The sequence below is a fragment of the Acromyrmex echinatior genome, chromosome 7 (genome assembly GCF_024713525.1).
Source record: "Acromyrmex echinatior isolate Ae372 chromosome 7, ASM2471352v2, whole genome shotgun sequence".
Taxonomy (NCBI): Eukaryota; Metazoa; Arthropoda; class Insecta; order Hymenoptera; family Formicidae; genus Acromyrmex; species Acromyrmex echinatior.
In genome coordinates, this window is record NC_141858.1 from 5,079,082 (window position 1) to 5,095,236 (window position 16,155).

Below are 16,155 nucleotides of genomic sequence, written 5' to 3' on the forward strand. Positions count from 1 at the left end.
TCGTGGTGATGGAAAATCTCGACGATTTTCTCAGAAAAATTCGTTTTATCGCGATTAATTTCACTAAGCTGTTAGCACGGCGATTTTACGAAGCAGTATAGTAGCGAGACTATGATTCTAAGAACTCGAAGAACTTTTAGAAGTGCGAACTCTAAGAAGTCTAAGAACTCTAAGCGGTGTAAACGATTTAAGCGGTGTAACTATCTAAGCAATCTGCCGCCGCGGACCGGCGAGATCGAAGCATTTATTGCTTCCGGTCCGGGATTTCTTCTTGGGAGAAATCCAATTAAATTTTGCCACAATCGTAATTATCACGTGGCATTGATTGTACAAAATTGATTGGCGCTTTCGATTCTTTTCTAGCGACGTTCAACGTAACAGTCATGCGCGACAGAAAATCCGTACGCGGGATTGGTGACAGCGCGTGACGTATTCGGCGCTCGCGTGCGCGAATTGAATTGTTCTAGAACTTTCGATGGTCCGTTGCCGGTGCCTGTTTGCGTGAACCGAATTGTTTTGAAAAGACTAAAGAACAATGAATCCCTGACTTTGACGAGGCTTAATGTCAGGCTCGAGATGAAATCACGAGCTCGCCTTGTGCGTGCGTTCAATAACAATTACTGTCGGTCGACCGAAGGAATTCTTACCTTTTTTTCGAATTACCGATCTCAAACATCCCGCCCGCCTCGTCATCTCCGTGACGATATATGTATAAGGTTACGCATAGAGATTACAAAAAAACAGTAAACGCGAAAATAAAACAAGCGATACAATACAATGAATTCGTGGAAGAACTTGAGCCGTAAACGAGAGTTATCTGATAAATAACATTGACGAAATGATTCACGAACGTACACGCGATCAATTCAAGCTCTTCTTTACATTTGATGCACTGGCGTGCGAGATAAACGCGTTAGCCTCTTCTGGCAATAAAACTAATTTGACTAGAGGACGAATTAATTCGGATGAGGCGGTTTTGACTGTAACCACTCGCACTACGCCGTCGTCTCCAGGATGCAGCTGCGTGATCCGTGCCAGTGGCCACTTATTTGGCGGTGAGAGCTCGGAACGCAGGATGCATAGCGATCCAAGGCGTGGTGGCAAAGCGTCCTTGGTCCATTTCGGTTTGGTAGCCAGAGTGTGTAAATACTCGCGTGACCATCTCTGCCAGAAGTGGTCTCGCATTCTCTGAATAAGTTGCCACCTGGAAAGCAAATTCTCCTTCTCGTCCGACAAGGACGGCTCAGGAATGGCCAGCAGTGGTGCCCCGATGAGCAGGTGACCTGATGTCAGAGCCGTGAGGTCGTCGGAGTCGTCTGAGAGGGCATGCATGGGCCGGGAGTTCAGGCATGCCTCCACTTGTGAGAGCAGGGTGCTCATTTCCTCGTAGGTGAGCCTGGTTTCGCCGATGGTTCGGCGCAGGTGATACTTAGCCGATTTCACGGCCGCCTTCCAGAGTCCACCAAAATGAGGTGCCGAAGGGGGATTGAAATGCCAATGGATCCCCTCCGATGTAGCTACGTGTGCGATCTTTCGTCCTTCTGCCGAGGAAGCTCGAAGCATCTCGCGAAGTTGCCGGTCGGCGCCCAAAAAATTGGTGCCGCAATCAGAGTATATGTCCGAGCACAGTCCTCGGCGAGATGTGAATCGACGGAGAGCAGCCAGGAAGGCGTCGGTGGTGTAAGCTAAAACAGCCTCAAGGTGAACGGCCTTGGAGCTAAAACAAACAAAAACTGCGATGAATGCTTTGTGAGCGCTGTGCCCCCGCCCTTTGTTCGTCCTGATGAAAATAGGCCCGGCGTAGTCGATGCCCACGTGAAGAAATGGGCGTGCAGGAGTCACTCTCCCTGGAGGAAGGTTCCCCATTTTCGGTTGCGGAGTGACAGCCCTCCACCGAGTGCACGTCACGCATTGATGCAGCCATCGCTTGACTACTGCTCGACCTTGTGGAATCCAGAATCGGAGGCGAAGCAATCCCAGGGTCATCTGGACTCCTCCGTGGAGAGTACGGCGATGGTAGGCTTCCACCAGCAGGCGAGTGAGCCATGACCTTGGAGGCACGATGATCGGATGTCGCTCGTCGAACGACAGCGCTGCGTGCTTGAGGCGCCCTCCAACTCGCAGAACTCTGTGCTCGTCCATGCACGGGCTGAGGGTTCGCAGATGGCTGGATCTTGATGGGCTCCGTATTGTTTGCCGCGTAAAGTTTGAAATTGGTCGGAGTTTTGTTCTTCGCGTAAGTGCTGGGAAGCAGCGAAATTTCCGCCCCCGTATCTACAAGGAATAACTCTCCGGTGACTCGATCGCGGATGTAAAGACGGACAGAAGAATCGACGCCCGCCATACCTGTCTCCTCGGTGGCAGATGATTCTATTCCCCCGCCTTTTCGTCCGTTAAAATCTTGGGCTTTGGCCAAGGGCACGGGAATTTTTCCGTTCCCTTACAGACTCGCGCTTGTTTTCCCAAAAGTACGATGCGGCCAGCAGACACGAGAGTTTCTGTTTTTGGAACGCTTACGATTTTTATTTGCCTTGTCTCTCGTCTGAGATCTGCTGTATCACTTGACCTCAGCCATGAGGGTAGCAATATCAGCGGCCAGACCGTCGATCCTAGCTTCTAAGTCGAACGGCTTAGACTCTGACGACGATGCGGCGGCACACTGAGCAGAATCACCCACGGTCTCAACTATTTTATCCGCCATTTTGGCTAATTTGTCCAGATCCGTGCTTTCGGTAGTCGCAAGAATGCTTCTAATGTGCGGTGATAAATGTTCAAAAAACACAGTTTTTATTACGGAGTCGTCACATCGTTTTTCAGAGTTCAAGTTACGAAGTCGACTGAGGATCTGCGACGGTTTCCCTGACGTAAGCACTTGACCTTTTATTAATTGCCGCAGTTGACTTTCTGCTGACGCTGAAAAATTTTCGATAATACGCTGTTTTAATTTGGTGTATGGTTCATTCACATCGGGCTCCGCGATGAGATTTCTGCAGCACGTGATGGCTTCTGCGTCCAGAGACATAATCACGTGATGCGCCTTAGTCTTTTGCTCTGTGATTCGAGCGGCCTCGAAAGTGGCCTCCACTTGAATGAACCATATCACCGGATCTTTAATTAAGAAAAGAGGCGGAATTTTCGGAACCCTATATGAATCCACGCGCGCGACATTGCCGACCACATTGCCCTGCATCTGCCGAAGCATCGCTTGCAGCTGCATCACTTGCTCCTGCAATTCCTCGTTGGTGGGAGGAGCCATGACTATACGTGACGAAGCTCGCGAACAATCAGTACTTCCTAACGGCCTTAAATATTAACCGCTTACGCGCACGCTATAAAAATTTCGATCGCTCAATGCTAATCTGTCAATAATGGAGAAATCGTTAATTGACGTTCGTGCAATTGACCTCGTGAAGAAAAGCGCGGAGGATCTACTTTCCTGTTTTGCCAGATTATGCGAGCTTAAAAACTAATTCACTGCATACACAACTTGCCCGACTACAATGTGGCGAAGTCGTCCTTCACAGGTCACAATAGTGGCGAGGTCGTCCTTCACAGGTCACAATGGCGGCGACGGCGATGGCGTCCTGAATGCCGGTTCCCACGTAGCTGAGGCCGGGGCCGGTGGAAAATTCTCGCCGTCGGAAGCACCGCAGAGACATATCCAATGACAAGCTCACAGCGTTCCGCCGACGTGGGAACCGCACGGGCCAGTCCAGGAACCGACATTCAGGACGCCATCGCCGTCGCCGCCATTGTGACCTGTGAAGGACGACCTCGCCGCCATTGGGACCTGTGAAGGACGACCTCGCCGCCATTGTGACCTGTGAAGGACGACTTCGCCACATTGTAGTCGGGCAAGTTGTGTATGCAGTGCATTAGTTTTTAAGCGCGCGTAATCCGGCAAAACAGGAAAGCAGATCCTCCGCGCTTTTCTTCACGAGGTCAATTGCACGAACGTCAATTAACGATTTCTCCATTATTGACAGATTAGCATTGAGCGATCGAAATTTTTATAGCGCGCGCGTAAGCGGTTAATACAGGGTGGGCCATCTATTGGTACGTTTTTGAATTTCGTCGTATGGCAACACCGAACGAGCTACAGACCCGAAATTTTGACAGTTTATTAGTCATACCGTCCGCGGCACGAAACAACATGTTTTCTCTTGAAGAGCGTTTTGAAATTTTAAAAACTTATTTTCAAAGTCAGTGCTGTGTCGCCGAAACTGTACGAATTTTGAAAAGAAATATGGGTCGTGATAGAGCACCCACCGAAGGAGCTATACGCAAATTGGTGAGGAAAGTTCGTGAGAAAGGGATGTTAGTGGATGACAGAAGTGATCCCAGAGCTCGGACAGTGCGCACACCCGAGAATATTGAGGCTGTGGCCCAAAGTGTGAGACAGAATCCGACGACTTCAACTCGACGCCGATCGCAGCAACTGAGCATTAGTCGCACCAGCCTGAGGAGAATACTGCACAAAGACCTCGGATTATTCGCCTACAAGATCCAGATGACTCAGGAGTTGAAAGCAAATGACCATCCGCTTCGATATCAGTTTGCTGTGTGGGCTATAGACCAGCTCAATAATGACGTCGATTTTGGTCAAAAAATCATCTTTTCGGACGAAGCTCATTTCCATCTCGGCGGATATGTGAACAAGCAAAATTGCCGGATTTGGGGCTCGAAACAGCCACACACAATCGTAGAGAGACCAATGCATCCTCCAAGCGTCACAGTTTGGTGTGGATTTTGGAGTGGTGGCATAATTGGCCCATTTTTCTTCGAAAATGATGCTGGAAACGCCGTTACCGTCAATGGCGAACGCTACAGAGCCATGTTGACCAACTTTTTATGGCCTCAAATCGACACTATGAATGTGGACGACCTTTGGTTTCAACAAGATGGCGCCACATGCCATACAAGCCGACTTACCATCGACCTTCTGCGCACCAAGTTCAACAACCGCATAATCAGCCGTTCAGGAGATGTCAATTGGCCTGCGCGTAGCTGCGATTTGACACCGCTGGACTTTTTCCTGTGGGGTGCCGTTAAAGACCGATGTTATGCGGATAATCCAGAGACAATTCCAGCTTTGAAAAACAATATTACGACTGTTTTGAGTGAAATTGGCGCCGAGGTAATCCAAAATGTCATTAATAATTGGGGTGACCGAATGGCATACTGTAAGGCCAGTAGAGGGAGCCACATGAACGAAATCGTTTTTCATTCTTGACGCGGATACTTTTAGCTTCACAACAAAAAAAAAATTAATAAAAAATATCAATGTATGCTCATTTGATCGCATTTTTAAAAACGTACCAATAGATGGCCCACCCTGTATTTAAGGCCGTTAGGAAGTACTGATTGTTCGCGAGCTTCGTCACATATAGTCATGGCTCCTCCCACCAATGAAGAATTGCAGGAGCAAGTGATGCAGCTGCAAGCGATGCTTCGGCAGATGCAGGGCAATGTGGTCGGCAATGTCGCGCGCGTGGATTCATATAGGGTTCCGAAAATTCCGCCGTTCTTAATTAAAGATCTGGTGATATGGTTCATTCAAGTCGAGGCCACTTTCGAGGCCGCTCGAATCACAGAGCAAAAGACTAAGACGCATCACGTGATTATGTCTCTGGACGCAGAAGCCATCGCGTGCTGCAAAGATCTCATTGCGGAGCCCGATGTGAACGAACCATACACCAAATTGAAACAGCGTATTATCGAAAATTTTTCGTCAGCAGAAAGTCAACTGCGACAAATGTGGGAATAAGTGACTCAATGGATAAGTCAGATTCTCTAGACAAGCCCACGCTTGTCGTGTGATGTGATATAGAAAATAATGACTTTATTTCAGGAGCACAAATTAATATGACCGTACAAGATGAACGCCTTTATCGATCTGTTGATATAATTTTTCTTTTTTATTATTTTTACGTTGCTAGGCAACTTGCTACTTACATAATTCTTAAGCTTTCTACACTCGCTGCGCTAGTGAGGTATTAAGAGTTCCCCACATACCCACTGGCCAGCGGCGGGAAGAACAAACAAGCAACGGCTCCCATACTGGGATCCGCGAAGGAGCTAGGGATGGCTTGGTAGCGTTCCGAGCGCCGAATCCCCCTCTCTGTAGGCGCTGGGGAGAAAATCTTACTCCCTCTGCCTCAAGGTCGCAGGAGGCATGGGCAAAGTTCCAACCAGGAAGGAGCGGAAGGCGAGGAGGAAGGCGGAGCGTGCTTGCAGCTGCTCAGTAATTCCCGGAGAACAGCTCATCGAGAGAGACAGCAGTCGGCCACCGTTGTCGACCGGCAGAAGGCACAGAAAGCAGCGAGGGATGCAGGACAAGCGCGGTAAGGCGAATCCCAATAACGAGTGCATGGCACAGGGAGGTCCGACGGCAGCGGGGCCACGCCAAAGGTCTTTCAAGGCGGCGACCGTTTCAATCATGTGCCCGGCCGGCACGTATGCGGAGGTAATGCCCAAGGCCACCGAAAAGATTGATCTGAGGGAGATCGGAATTAATGATCTGCCAGGGGTGTCACTGGAGCACTTGTTTTGGAGATCCCGGGCCCGGATGGTTTCGCCAGAGCTGACAGAGCTTTTAGCCGAGAAGTTCGGAGAGGTGCTGCGGGATCAGGAGGGGTCATGGTTTCTAGACCCCGAAAAATGGCGGATGTCCAGGTGCGGTACCTGGACGATTCGATTTCCTCAGAGGAGGTGGCGTCTCGGGTTGCAAAAATGGGTGAGTGCGAGCGGAGCCACATTAAAGTAGGGATCATCTGCATGACCGGGATGGCCTGGGATTTATTTGGGTGCGCTGCCCGATTGCGGCCAGGAAGATTACCCTGAGCGGGAGGCTTTTGATAGGCTGGTTGCGATGTCGAGTGGAAGTGCTTCCCCAGCGTCCTTTGCAATGTTATCGATGCATGTGAGGGCAGTGTCACCGGGCGCGATAAATCACAGCGATTGCTGCGGGACCCCGGGTCATACGGCCCGAAGGCGCGGCGGAGGCGTGCTGTCTTCCGTGCCGAGGGCTGCTCTAAATCGATCCATCGACGCTGGCTCGCCGAGGAGAGAAACACACAAGACGCGGCGCGTCGTGGTTCGGATAGTGTGAATGTCGCGTAACTTATTTTGTCCTTGTCTTGGCCCACTCTTTTTAAACCAAGCAGGAGAGAGTGGCCCAATGTCCAACTATTTCATTTTTTTTTACTGTGATACAAGGACGCTATTCACCATGTGATACATATTTTTGTTTTTTTCTTTTTTTTTGTATTTTAAGTAAGACTATTGGACGGGCCCCTCTCTGCTGGTTTTATTTATATAGTTATTTTTTATGTTTTACACTTTATATCTTTTGACTGCTTCTTAGCTATGCTATTTTTACCTTTCTTTTTTCTTTCCTATTCTTTTTTCTCTTCTCCTTCTTTCCTATTCTTACTATTTTAAGTATTTTTGTACTCCTTTCTTTTTACTCTTTTAAATATTTATTTTTTCTTTCTCTGTTGTGGGGCCCTGACCGTTTGAGTGTGAATGCCGGTAAACAATATTGTATTTTAATCGAGTGTGTATGTGCGCAATTTATCTATGTTATTTATCTATTTTTATAACTTATTGCCGCGCGTGCTTCTCCAGGACTTTTATTTCTTAACGATATTGCTGTGATATCCCGGAGGAGCCAAACTATTGTGATGACATATCTCCCCAGCATGCGTGCTCGAATTATTCAAAATACAGTGACGAATGCCGCACGTGTTATTGAGCGAGATAAATAAGCTGTCGATGTTGTACGCTTTGGAAAGCGGACGATATCTGAGCATGGCTTTTCGCTCGTGTGATCTGTAGTTTCCACTCTTGTAGAACAGAACCAACTATTCGTGGGCCATCAAGATGGCTACTCAGCTCGAGAAGCCATGCTATGTCATCTTCACTCTGCAATCAGAGCGAAAAAAAGTCATGTCCGACAACATAAGTCGAGTCGACGACTGTAAATGTAACCAATGCAAAACTCTATCTGAACTCAGAATGTTATTTGTATGACGACTTGAATTTGAATTTCGGTAAAAACAGATGTGCAATTTTATACAACATATACGCGCGTTTCTGCAAAGGCTATTACGGATACGAATATTTCAAGTCAAATCTCATCTTTTCTACGTATTCCTTTCCCGTTCATGATCATCGATTGCTCTCGATAGAACAAAATCAGTCAAGAGTAGGACGTGCGATTAGGCATTGAATATAAGGAGAACATGGACACCACCGCACACAGTCTCATCACACAATTGCGTGATTTAGTATTATATAATCCATTGACCAACATTGTGCGCTAAATCCTAAGTGCATCCTCCGATCATATAAAATTTACGATACGACGGAATCGATCACGATTCTTCTTCTCTCGACAACATGTCCGTGCTAACACGTTCGTGAATCTGCAACGATTCATCATTAATAAGAGGTTCATTAAAGGAAGTGTCAGTGCTGAAGCAGGGGATCTCACGCATTACATTTTTACGAATCCCGTATGGAAATTCTTGATAAGATCCGACAGGTCTTGCTCTTCCTGGTTGAGTGCTTATCACAAAGGATTGCGATGGGAGGACAGAATGGTCCCGTACAGCGAGGCGAAACGCCTAATTACGACGGCTGTATTTGAAGATGCTGCTATCGTATACGTCAAGGAACGCGAGAGAAAAACGTGGCTGTGGAATTTGCTTCTGGACGATGAGCGAGAACGCACGTACATCGAGACCTTAGTTGCAGTTTACAAAGACATGGAATCTTTAACTAATCTAGATGTTACTAATACTACGCGATGAGGATAACATGTTAAGAATTGCGCGTTACAAAATGTATTGAAAATATATAATTGGTGGTTGCAAAATTTTAAAATAAAAATACATAAACGTATTTATTATATATTTCTTTTCCCTTCCCTTGTAATACATGTATGTGCATAAGCATGTAAGTATGTACGTAAGAACCATATATGTACGTACGTACGTACATATGCACGTACGTATGTATGTACGTATGTACGTATGTACATATGTACGTACATACGTACATATGGATGTATATATATATATATATACACACACACACACACACACACACACACACGCGCGCGCGCGTATGTGTGTATGAGAATCAAGTATAATCTAATCAAAGACATTAATATTATGTGCTGTCTAACAGTAATTGCTAACACTATTGTAATAAATTTCAAATTCTATTACTACAGTAAAAAAATTTAATGATTAAAAATTTAGTATTGAAAAGTATTAAAAATTTTTTTTTCTCATAGAAAAATATTTGCGCATCTGTAGAATATGAAATACATCAATACTAAAATAATAACTTTAATATACATGATGTCTCAATAACTATTACTACTTGAAATATCTTCCAATCTATAAGGTATAGAGAAAAATTTATATAATTAAAATTGCAAGGTGCAAAGGGAGCTATCATGATAATAATTTTCGTCCAGATGGAGGCACTTCAGATATTTCAAAATCAACTTTATTTTTTTAAATAGGATTATATGAATTTTTTTACATAATATTATTTCTCTAATTATTCTGCATATAAAATATTGAGGTGGTGATATAAAAAACAACAACATTTACGAGATATTTACATTTTTTTCTGATACATATTGACATAAAATATTGAATAACTCGTAAACTATAAACTTTTTAATACTCGTACCTTAATATTTTTTTGAACAGAATAAGAAGATGAATCAGTTGGTGGAAAAAAACACATAGTTGCTCATTTAAAAAATTATTCATTTTGCATACATATTTTTTTAAAGCAACGATGTGTTTTCTTTACACTAACAGATTCATCTCATTAATTTGTTTATAAAAGTATTACGGTATTGAAAAATTAATAGTTTACGAGTTATTTAACATTTTATGTTAATACATGTAGAATAAAGTGTAAAATATTTCGTAAACTATTGTATTTTTGATATCACTATCTCAATACTTTTATATGCAGAATAATTAGAGGAATTATATTGTGTAAAAAAAATAATACCATTCCAATTAAAAAAGTGAAAGTGACTTTCATATTTTTTTGACGCCTCCCCCTAAATTATTATCACCATATAACAGTCCCCTTTACACCGTGTAATTTTATTAATAAATCTTTCTCTATACCTTATAGAGAGACCTTAGAAGATATTTCAGATGATAATAATTATTGAAACACCCTGTATATAAAATTTCTTTAATTTGCGAAAAAAAGTTTCTGATTATAATAAAATATTTTACTGAATTATTTGCGTGAATTATGAAAAAGACAGGCACGTCAGGTCTCATCTCGAATTTTGTAATGTCAGATACAATTTCTAACGCATAAGATATAAGTCTTAGACCCGGTTTTTCATTATCTAGTTAACTTGTGCTTAATCTGATCATTACGATCACTTCAGCAGAAAATATAACAGAGTTAAACAAGAAACTTAACACTCTTTCGAAAACCAATCAGAAGGAAAAGACTTAATATATAATAAAAGTACCCTTCGTTCGATATTTGCAAATATTACATAATAGTTTCACCCAATGAACTTCATCACAGATAAAGCCTATTGGATAAAATATCAAGTTAAGCTTAATCACAAGTTAACCAGGTGATAAAAAACCGGGTCTTAAACTATACGAGGATCAAATAGACACTATATTCGTATGTAATAACGAAAGGGAAAAGAAGTTAGAAGTCGGAATATTGTATGAATGATGTAGTATGTATGAATTAAAAAAAATATTTTAAAAATTCTTTGAAATTAGGTTTAATAAAAAAAGAAATTACTTCTTAAGAAACAATAATAACTCGTAATCGTTTTATTTGTATTTAATTAAAAACAATTTCATTGAACTTTATAGTGCATCTTAGTACTTAAAAACTACGAGTAAATTAGCCTACATTTAACACATATACAGGGTGTCCCATTTTAATTGCCCACCCCAAATATTTCGAAAACTACACATCCTAGAAGAAAAAGTTTTAGACAAAAGTTGTAGGGTTTCGAGGGGGGCATCCAACAGTGACCTTGACCATGACCGTTACCATGGCCGTCAAGGTCATTTCAAGGTCAAGTCAAAATTTTCAAATGGAACGCCCCTTTTTTCACACCGCAATTGGAAAGAGGAAGAAATTTTACGTCCGAATATGACCTTGACCGTGACCTCAATGTCAAGATCATGTCAAGATGAAATCCAAACATCTTGAAAACTATGTGCTCTTGCAAAAATGTTCGACACCAAAGTTGTGAGGTTCGGCGGGGGTTACTTAATGACCATGATCATGACTTTCAAGGTCATTTCAAGGAATTAGAAAGAGGAGGAAATTTTACGGGTCTGAATTTTGTGTGATCATAAAAGCAAACTCCCAATGAAGAAAACTAGTTATAAAGGACCATTTTATGAAAATTAACCCTTACTCCGTAGCCCTTTGTTTCGCACCTTAAATCTGTAAACCATGGTCTTTTAGATCCTGTGCCTTTTTTAAACGGTAAAAATGCTTTGAAAAATCTGCAGAAATTCATGAAGCTTCTTAAAACCCTCAACTACAAATCCCAATTAAATATTTCGGGAAAAATAATTTTTTTATACATTTCTTACTTGTTATACATTTTTTACTTGAAGAAAGTGAAAAAAACCTATGGAAAAATCACTTGCTCTTGCACTTGCGGCAGGGTCTTGTAGACCCTGGGTTACAGATTAAGGGTTAAAGATTTACTTTCGACATTAGTGTTAACCGACGTATATGGCGTGGAGGTCCGAATGGATTTCACACGTCATTGGCCCTGAAAAGGGCCGATATTAGTCAGCAGTTGTTGGACCATGTAAATAACTGAATGCCAACAAAGGCCAGATGTAATTAAGCATCCATCCAGTTTCCTTTGTTCACTTGAATAACTGAAAGATTCTTATTTTTCATGCGGAAGGCAGATTGTCATTTGTTTTAGTAATACCTGAAAAGTTGTCAATTTCTATTTATGTTATTTAACCCATGTTTCGTTTTAGTTTCTTTTATTCACTTGAATAACTGGAAGATTCTTAATTTTCATGCGGAAGGCAGATTATCATTTAATCTAGTTATACTCAATGTTTATTTCATAAAGTAAGAAATTTTGATGTTGTCTCGAGCAATAACAAGATCTTTTGATTTCTGTTGTTTGTAGTAGTTTAACGGTTATTTTAGATTTTTTTCTGTCTTTTTTTCTGTAAACCGTAATCATGGGCGATTATCCGCCTAATGAAATTGTTGATATGATTCGCCAAGTTGGTCGAGCTGAGCATAATTATTCACTAGCAGCGCGCTTTTATGCTGAAAAATATCCGAACAGGCGTCATCCTGATAGGAAGACTATAAAAAGGCTTTGCACCAGAGCTGAGAACGGAAGTCTAAAAAGAGAGCGACGAAAATCAGGTGCTAGTGAAGAAAAATCTGTAGCTGTTGTGGCAGCTGCTATTGTGGATCCTCATATGTCAACAAGAGAAATAGAAAAAAGGCATGGTATCCCAAAATCAACGGCCAATCGAATCCTGAAGGCTCAAAAATTCCATCCCTATCACATTCACATGCTTCAAAAATTAGAAGAGACTGATTATCCTCGACGTTTAGCTTTCTGCAACTGGGTGCAAGGCCAGGTGGAAGCAGATCCAGCATTCGTTGCAAAGGTACTGTTCAGCGATGAAACCTTCACCAATAGAGGTGACGTTAATAGGCATAATATGCATTATTATGCAGATGTTAATCCACACTGGAAAAGACATAAGGAGTTCCAATGTCAATGGTCGCTTAATGTCTGGGCTGGCATTGTGGATGATTACATTGTGGGACCATATTTCTTTGAGGAAAATTTAAATGGTAATAACTATTTAGATTTTGTTCGAACTGAGTTACCAAATCTTTTAAGAAATGTACCTCATAATATTCAGGAAATAATGTGGTTCCAGCAAGATGGGGCCCCGGCACATCGATCTCGACAAGTAAAAAATTACTTAAATGAGCGATTCCCAAACAGATGGATTGGTCTGGGAAGTACTACGCAAATTTGGCCACCACGATCACCGGACTTAACTCCTTTGAATTTCTTTCTTTGGTGATATCTCAAAGAGGAAGTCTATAAAACGGAACTCACAACAATGGAAGATATGAAGGACAGAATTCGAAGGGCATGCCAAGATATTCCTCCAACTTTTCTTCAAAATGTAAGAAATTCCTTCCAAAGAAGAATTAACAAATGCATGGAAGTGAATGGAGAGACATTTGAACATTTAAAATAGATCCCTGAACTTGATTGATACATCTTGCCATGGTTGTTTGGGCATTTCCGAACTTATTCAATTTCACTATTAGGTCTTACCTTTATTGGTTGGGTTGTACACTTTATTTTGCCTTTGATGGCTGGATATTGTGTAAATTATCCAGATTCTCCATTACATCTTGCCTTTATTGGCTGGATTATTCATTACATTTTGCCTTTGTTGGCTGGATGCTCCATTACACCTTCCCTTTGTTGGCTGGATGCTTAATTACATCTGGCCTTTGTTGGTATTCAGTTATTTACATGGTCCAACAACTGCTGACTAATATCGGCCCTTTTCAGGGCCAATGACGTGTGAAATCCATTCGGACCTCCACGCCATACACGTCGGTTAACACTAATGTCGAAAGTAAATCTTTAACCCTTAATCTGTAACCCAGGGTCTACAAGACCCTGCCACAAGTGCAAGAGCAAGTGATTTTTCCATAGGTTTTTTCACTTTCTTCAAGTAAGAAATGTATAAAAAAATTATTTTTCCCGAAATATTTAATTGGGATTTGTAGTTGAGGGTTTTAAGAAGCTTCATGAATTTCTGCAGATTTTTCAAAGCATTTTTACCGTTTAAAAAAGGCACAGGATCTAAAAGACCATGGTTTACAGATTTAAGATGCGAAACAAAGGGCTACGGAGTAAGGGTTAATTTTCATAAAATGGTCCTTTATAACTAGTTTTCTTCATTGGGAGTTTGCTTTTATGATCACACAAAATTCAGACCCGTAAAATTTCCTCCTCTTTCTAATTCCTTGAAATGACCTTGAAAGTCATGATCATGGTCATTAAGTAACCCCCGCCGAACCTCACAATTTTGGTGTCGAACATTTTTGCAAGAGCACATAGTTTTCAAGATGTTTGGATTTCATTTTGACATGATCTTGACATTGAGGTCACGGTCAAGGTCATATTCGGACGTAAAATTTCTTCCTCTTTCCAATTGCGGTGTGAAAAAAGGGGCGTTCCATTTGAAAATTTTGACTTGACCTTGAAATGACCTTGACGGCCATGGTAACGGTCATGGTCAAGATTATTGTTGGATGCCCCCCTCGAAACCCTACAACTTTTGTCTAAAACTTTTTCTTCTAGGATGTGTAGTTTTCGAAATATTTGGGGTGAGCTATTAAAATGGGACACCCTGTATAGGCATGTACATATATACGTAATCATATAAATTTAATTACATACTTATTTGACGTAAGTATCTTATTCATACGTTTCTGCTTTGCTAGAAACGTTTTAGATTAACAATGATCATAATGTCACTCTAATATTGAAAGAACATGTTGAAGATAAAGGAAAATGAATAAACAAACATGTTCGATAATAAAGAAAAACACTTATAAAAATTAATTTATAAAAAATTATAAAATAATATACGTTGTTATTATTGAAAGAAATTTGGTATATTTTTATTAATTTTTTATAAAGATTAGCAAATTAAAAATTTTTCGTGTATACAATTACTAAATTTTATATTGATTATTTAATGATAAATAGTCTCAATAACTTTTCTATAATAACACAATTACAAAATGCAACTTTAAATAAAATCATTAAAAAAATATGCTTTAAACCAAATATATTCATTTATTTTTCAAAAAATTTAAATTACTACTATTATTAGTACATAAATCAATAAAAAAGTTTAAAAATTTAATTAATTCATAAAATAGTGAATAATAATGAAGTTAAATCGAATAGATCATACAAGAAATTGAAAAAAACGCTTATTATGATTATAAAGACTCGAGATCGAGACCGAGACGAGATCATCATTATCGAGACCAGGCCGATACCGAGACGAGATTTGAGCTAGTCTCGCCTCGTCTTGACGAAATCGAATCACTATAACTAATAATAATCGAATCCAACAACTATTAAAGACAAGAATCAAAATCAAAACATTATTTGTAGCCGAAATATTAATAAATCGGCTCAATTAAAACTTTTTAGCTGTAATAGATCAAGAAGTAACTCACTAAACGCAACATCCAGCGAAAAGATTGGGATAACATAGACAAATATACAAGTTTAGTCACAAAGTGGAAACAATATCACACATCCTGATGTAAAAAAGGATGGAATACCGTCTCCGAAAGAAAGAGATTCCGAGAAAGCCCAGAATCAATAACGGAAAAAATAAAACAAACCAAGATTCAGAATTATTGAACTCTTCGTTGCCAATCTCCAATAGGTTTGAGTTGCTCAGCGATAGCAAACAAAAACTAGAAGCTAAAGTTAAATCAATATAACCTCCACCTATTTACATAAATAATACTCAGCCTCTCAATGAATTACTTAACAAAAGGGATATGAAATTAAAATATTAAAGGATGATCAGGTAAAAAGATCCAGTCAAGACGTCAGAGACTTATTTTATAATAGTCAAAGAGCTAAAACTTAAAAACGCCGAATTCCATACTTACAAATTGAAGTAGAAAAGAAACTTTAAAGTAGTTTTAAGAAACATGTACCACTCGATGGATTCGCAGGAATTGAAGCAGAGCATAAAAGAGTACGGACATAAAGTTATTAAACTTGTGGAATATTAAATATAGAGTTATTAAAAAACCTCTACCTTTTTTTTATATTAAGATCAAGCCACCAGATAATGAAAATAAATATATATATTATATAATCTTAAATCACTGCTATAATGTCCTGTGACCATAGAGCCACCCAGACTGAGAAGGGAGATCTTCAGTGCGCGAACTGCCAGCGATACAAGTATACAAAAAGCTATTGTAATCGTCAAACCAGATGCATTAAATGTGCTGGAAGTCATAACAAAGGACTGTAATAGGAAAAATAGATCAGAG

The 16,155-nt window shown here is 40.8% G+C and overlaps 2 protein-coding genes across 4 annotated transcripts in view; one reads left to right on the top strand and one right to left on the bottom strand.

The window, feature by feature from the left end:
- LOC105154647 (uncharacterized) overlaps window positions 1–16,155 on the bottom strand; it is a 577,042-nt gene that overhangs the window by 98,185 nt on the left and 462,702 nt on the right. The window lies entirely within an intron of this gene.
- Window positions 12,249–13,121, top strand: LOC147909055 (uncharacterized). Its single transcript, XM_087408269.1, has one exon. The coding sequence runs from the start codon at window positions 12,249–12,251 to the stop codon at window positions 13,119–13,121; it is 873 nt and encodes a 290-aa protein (XP_087264395.1).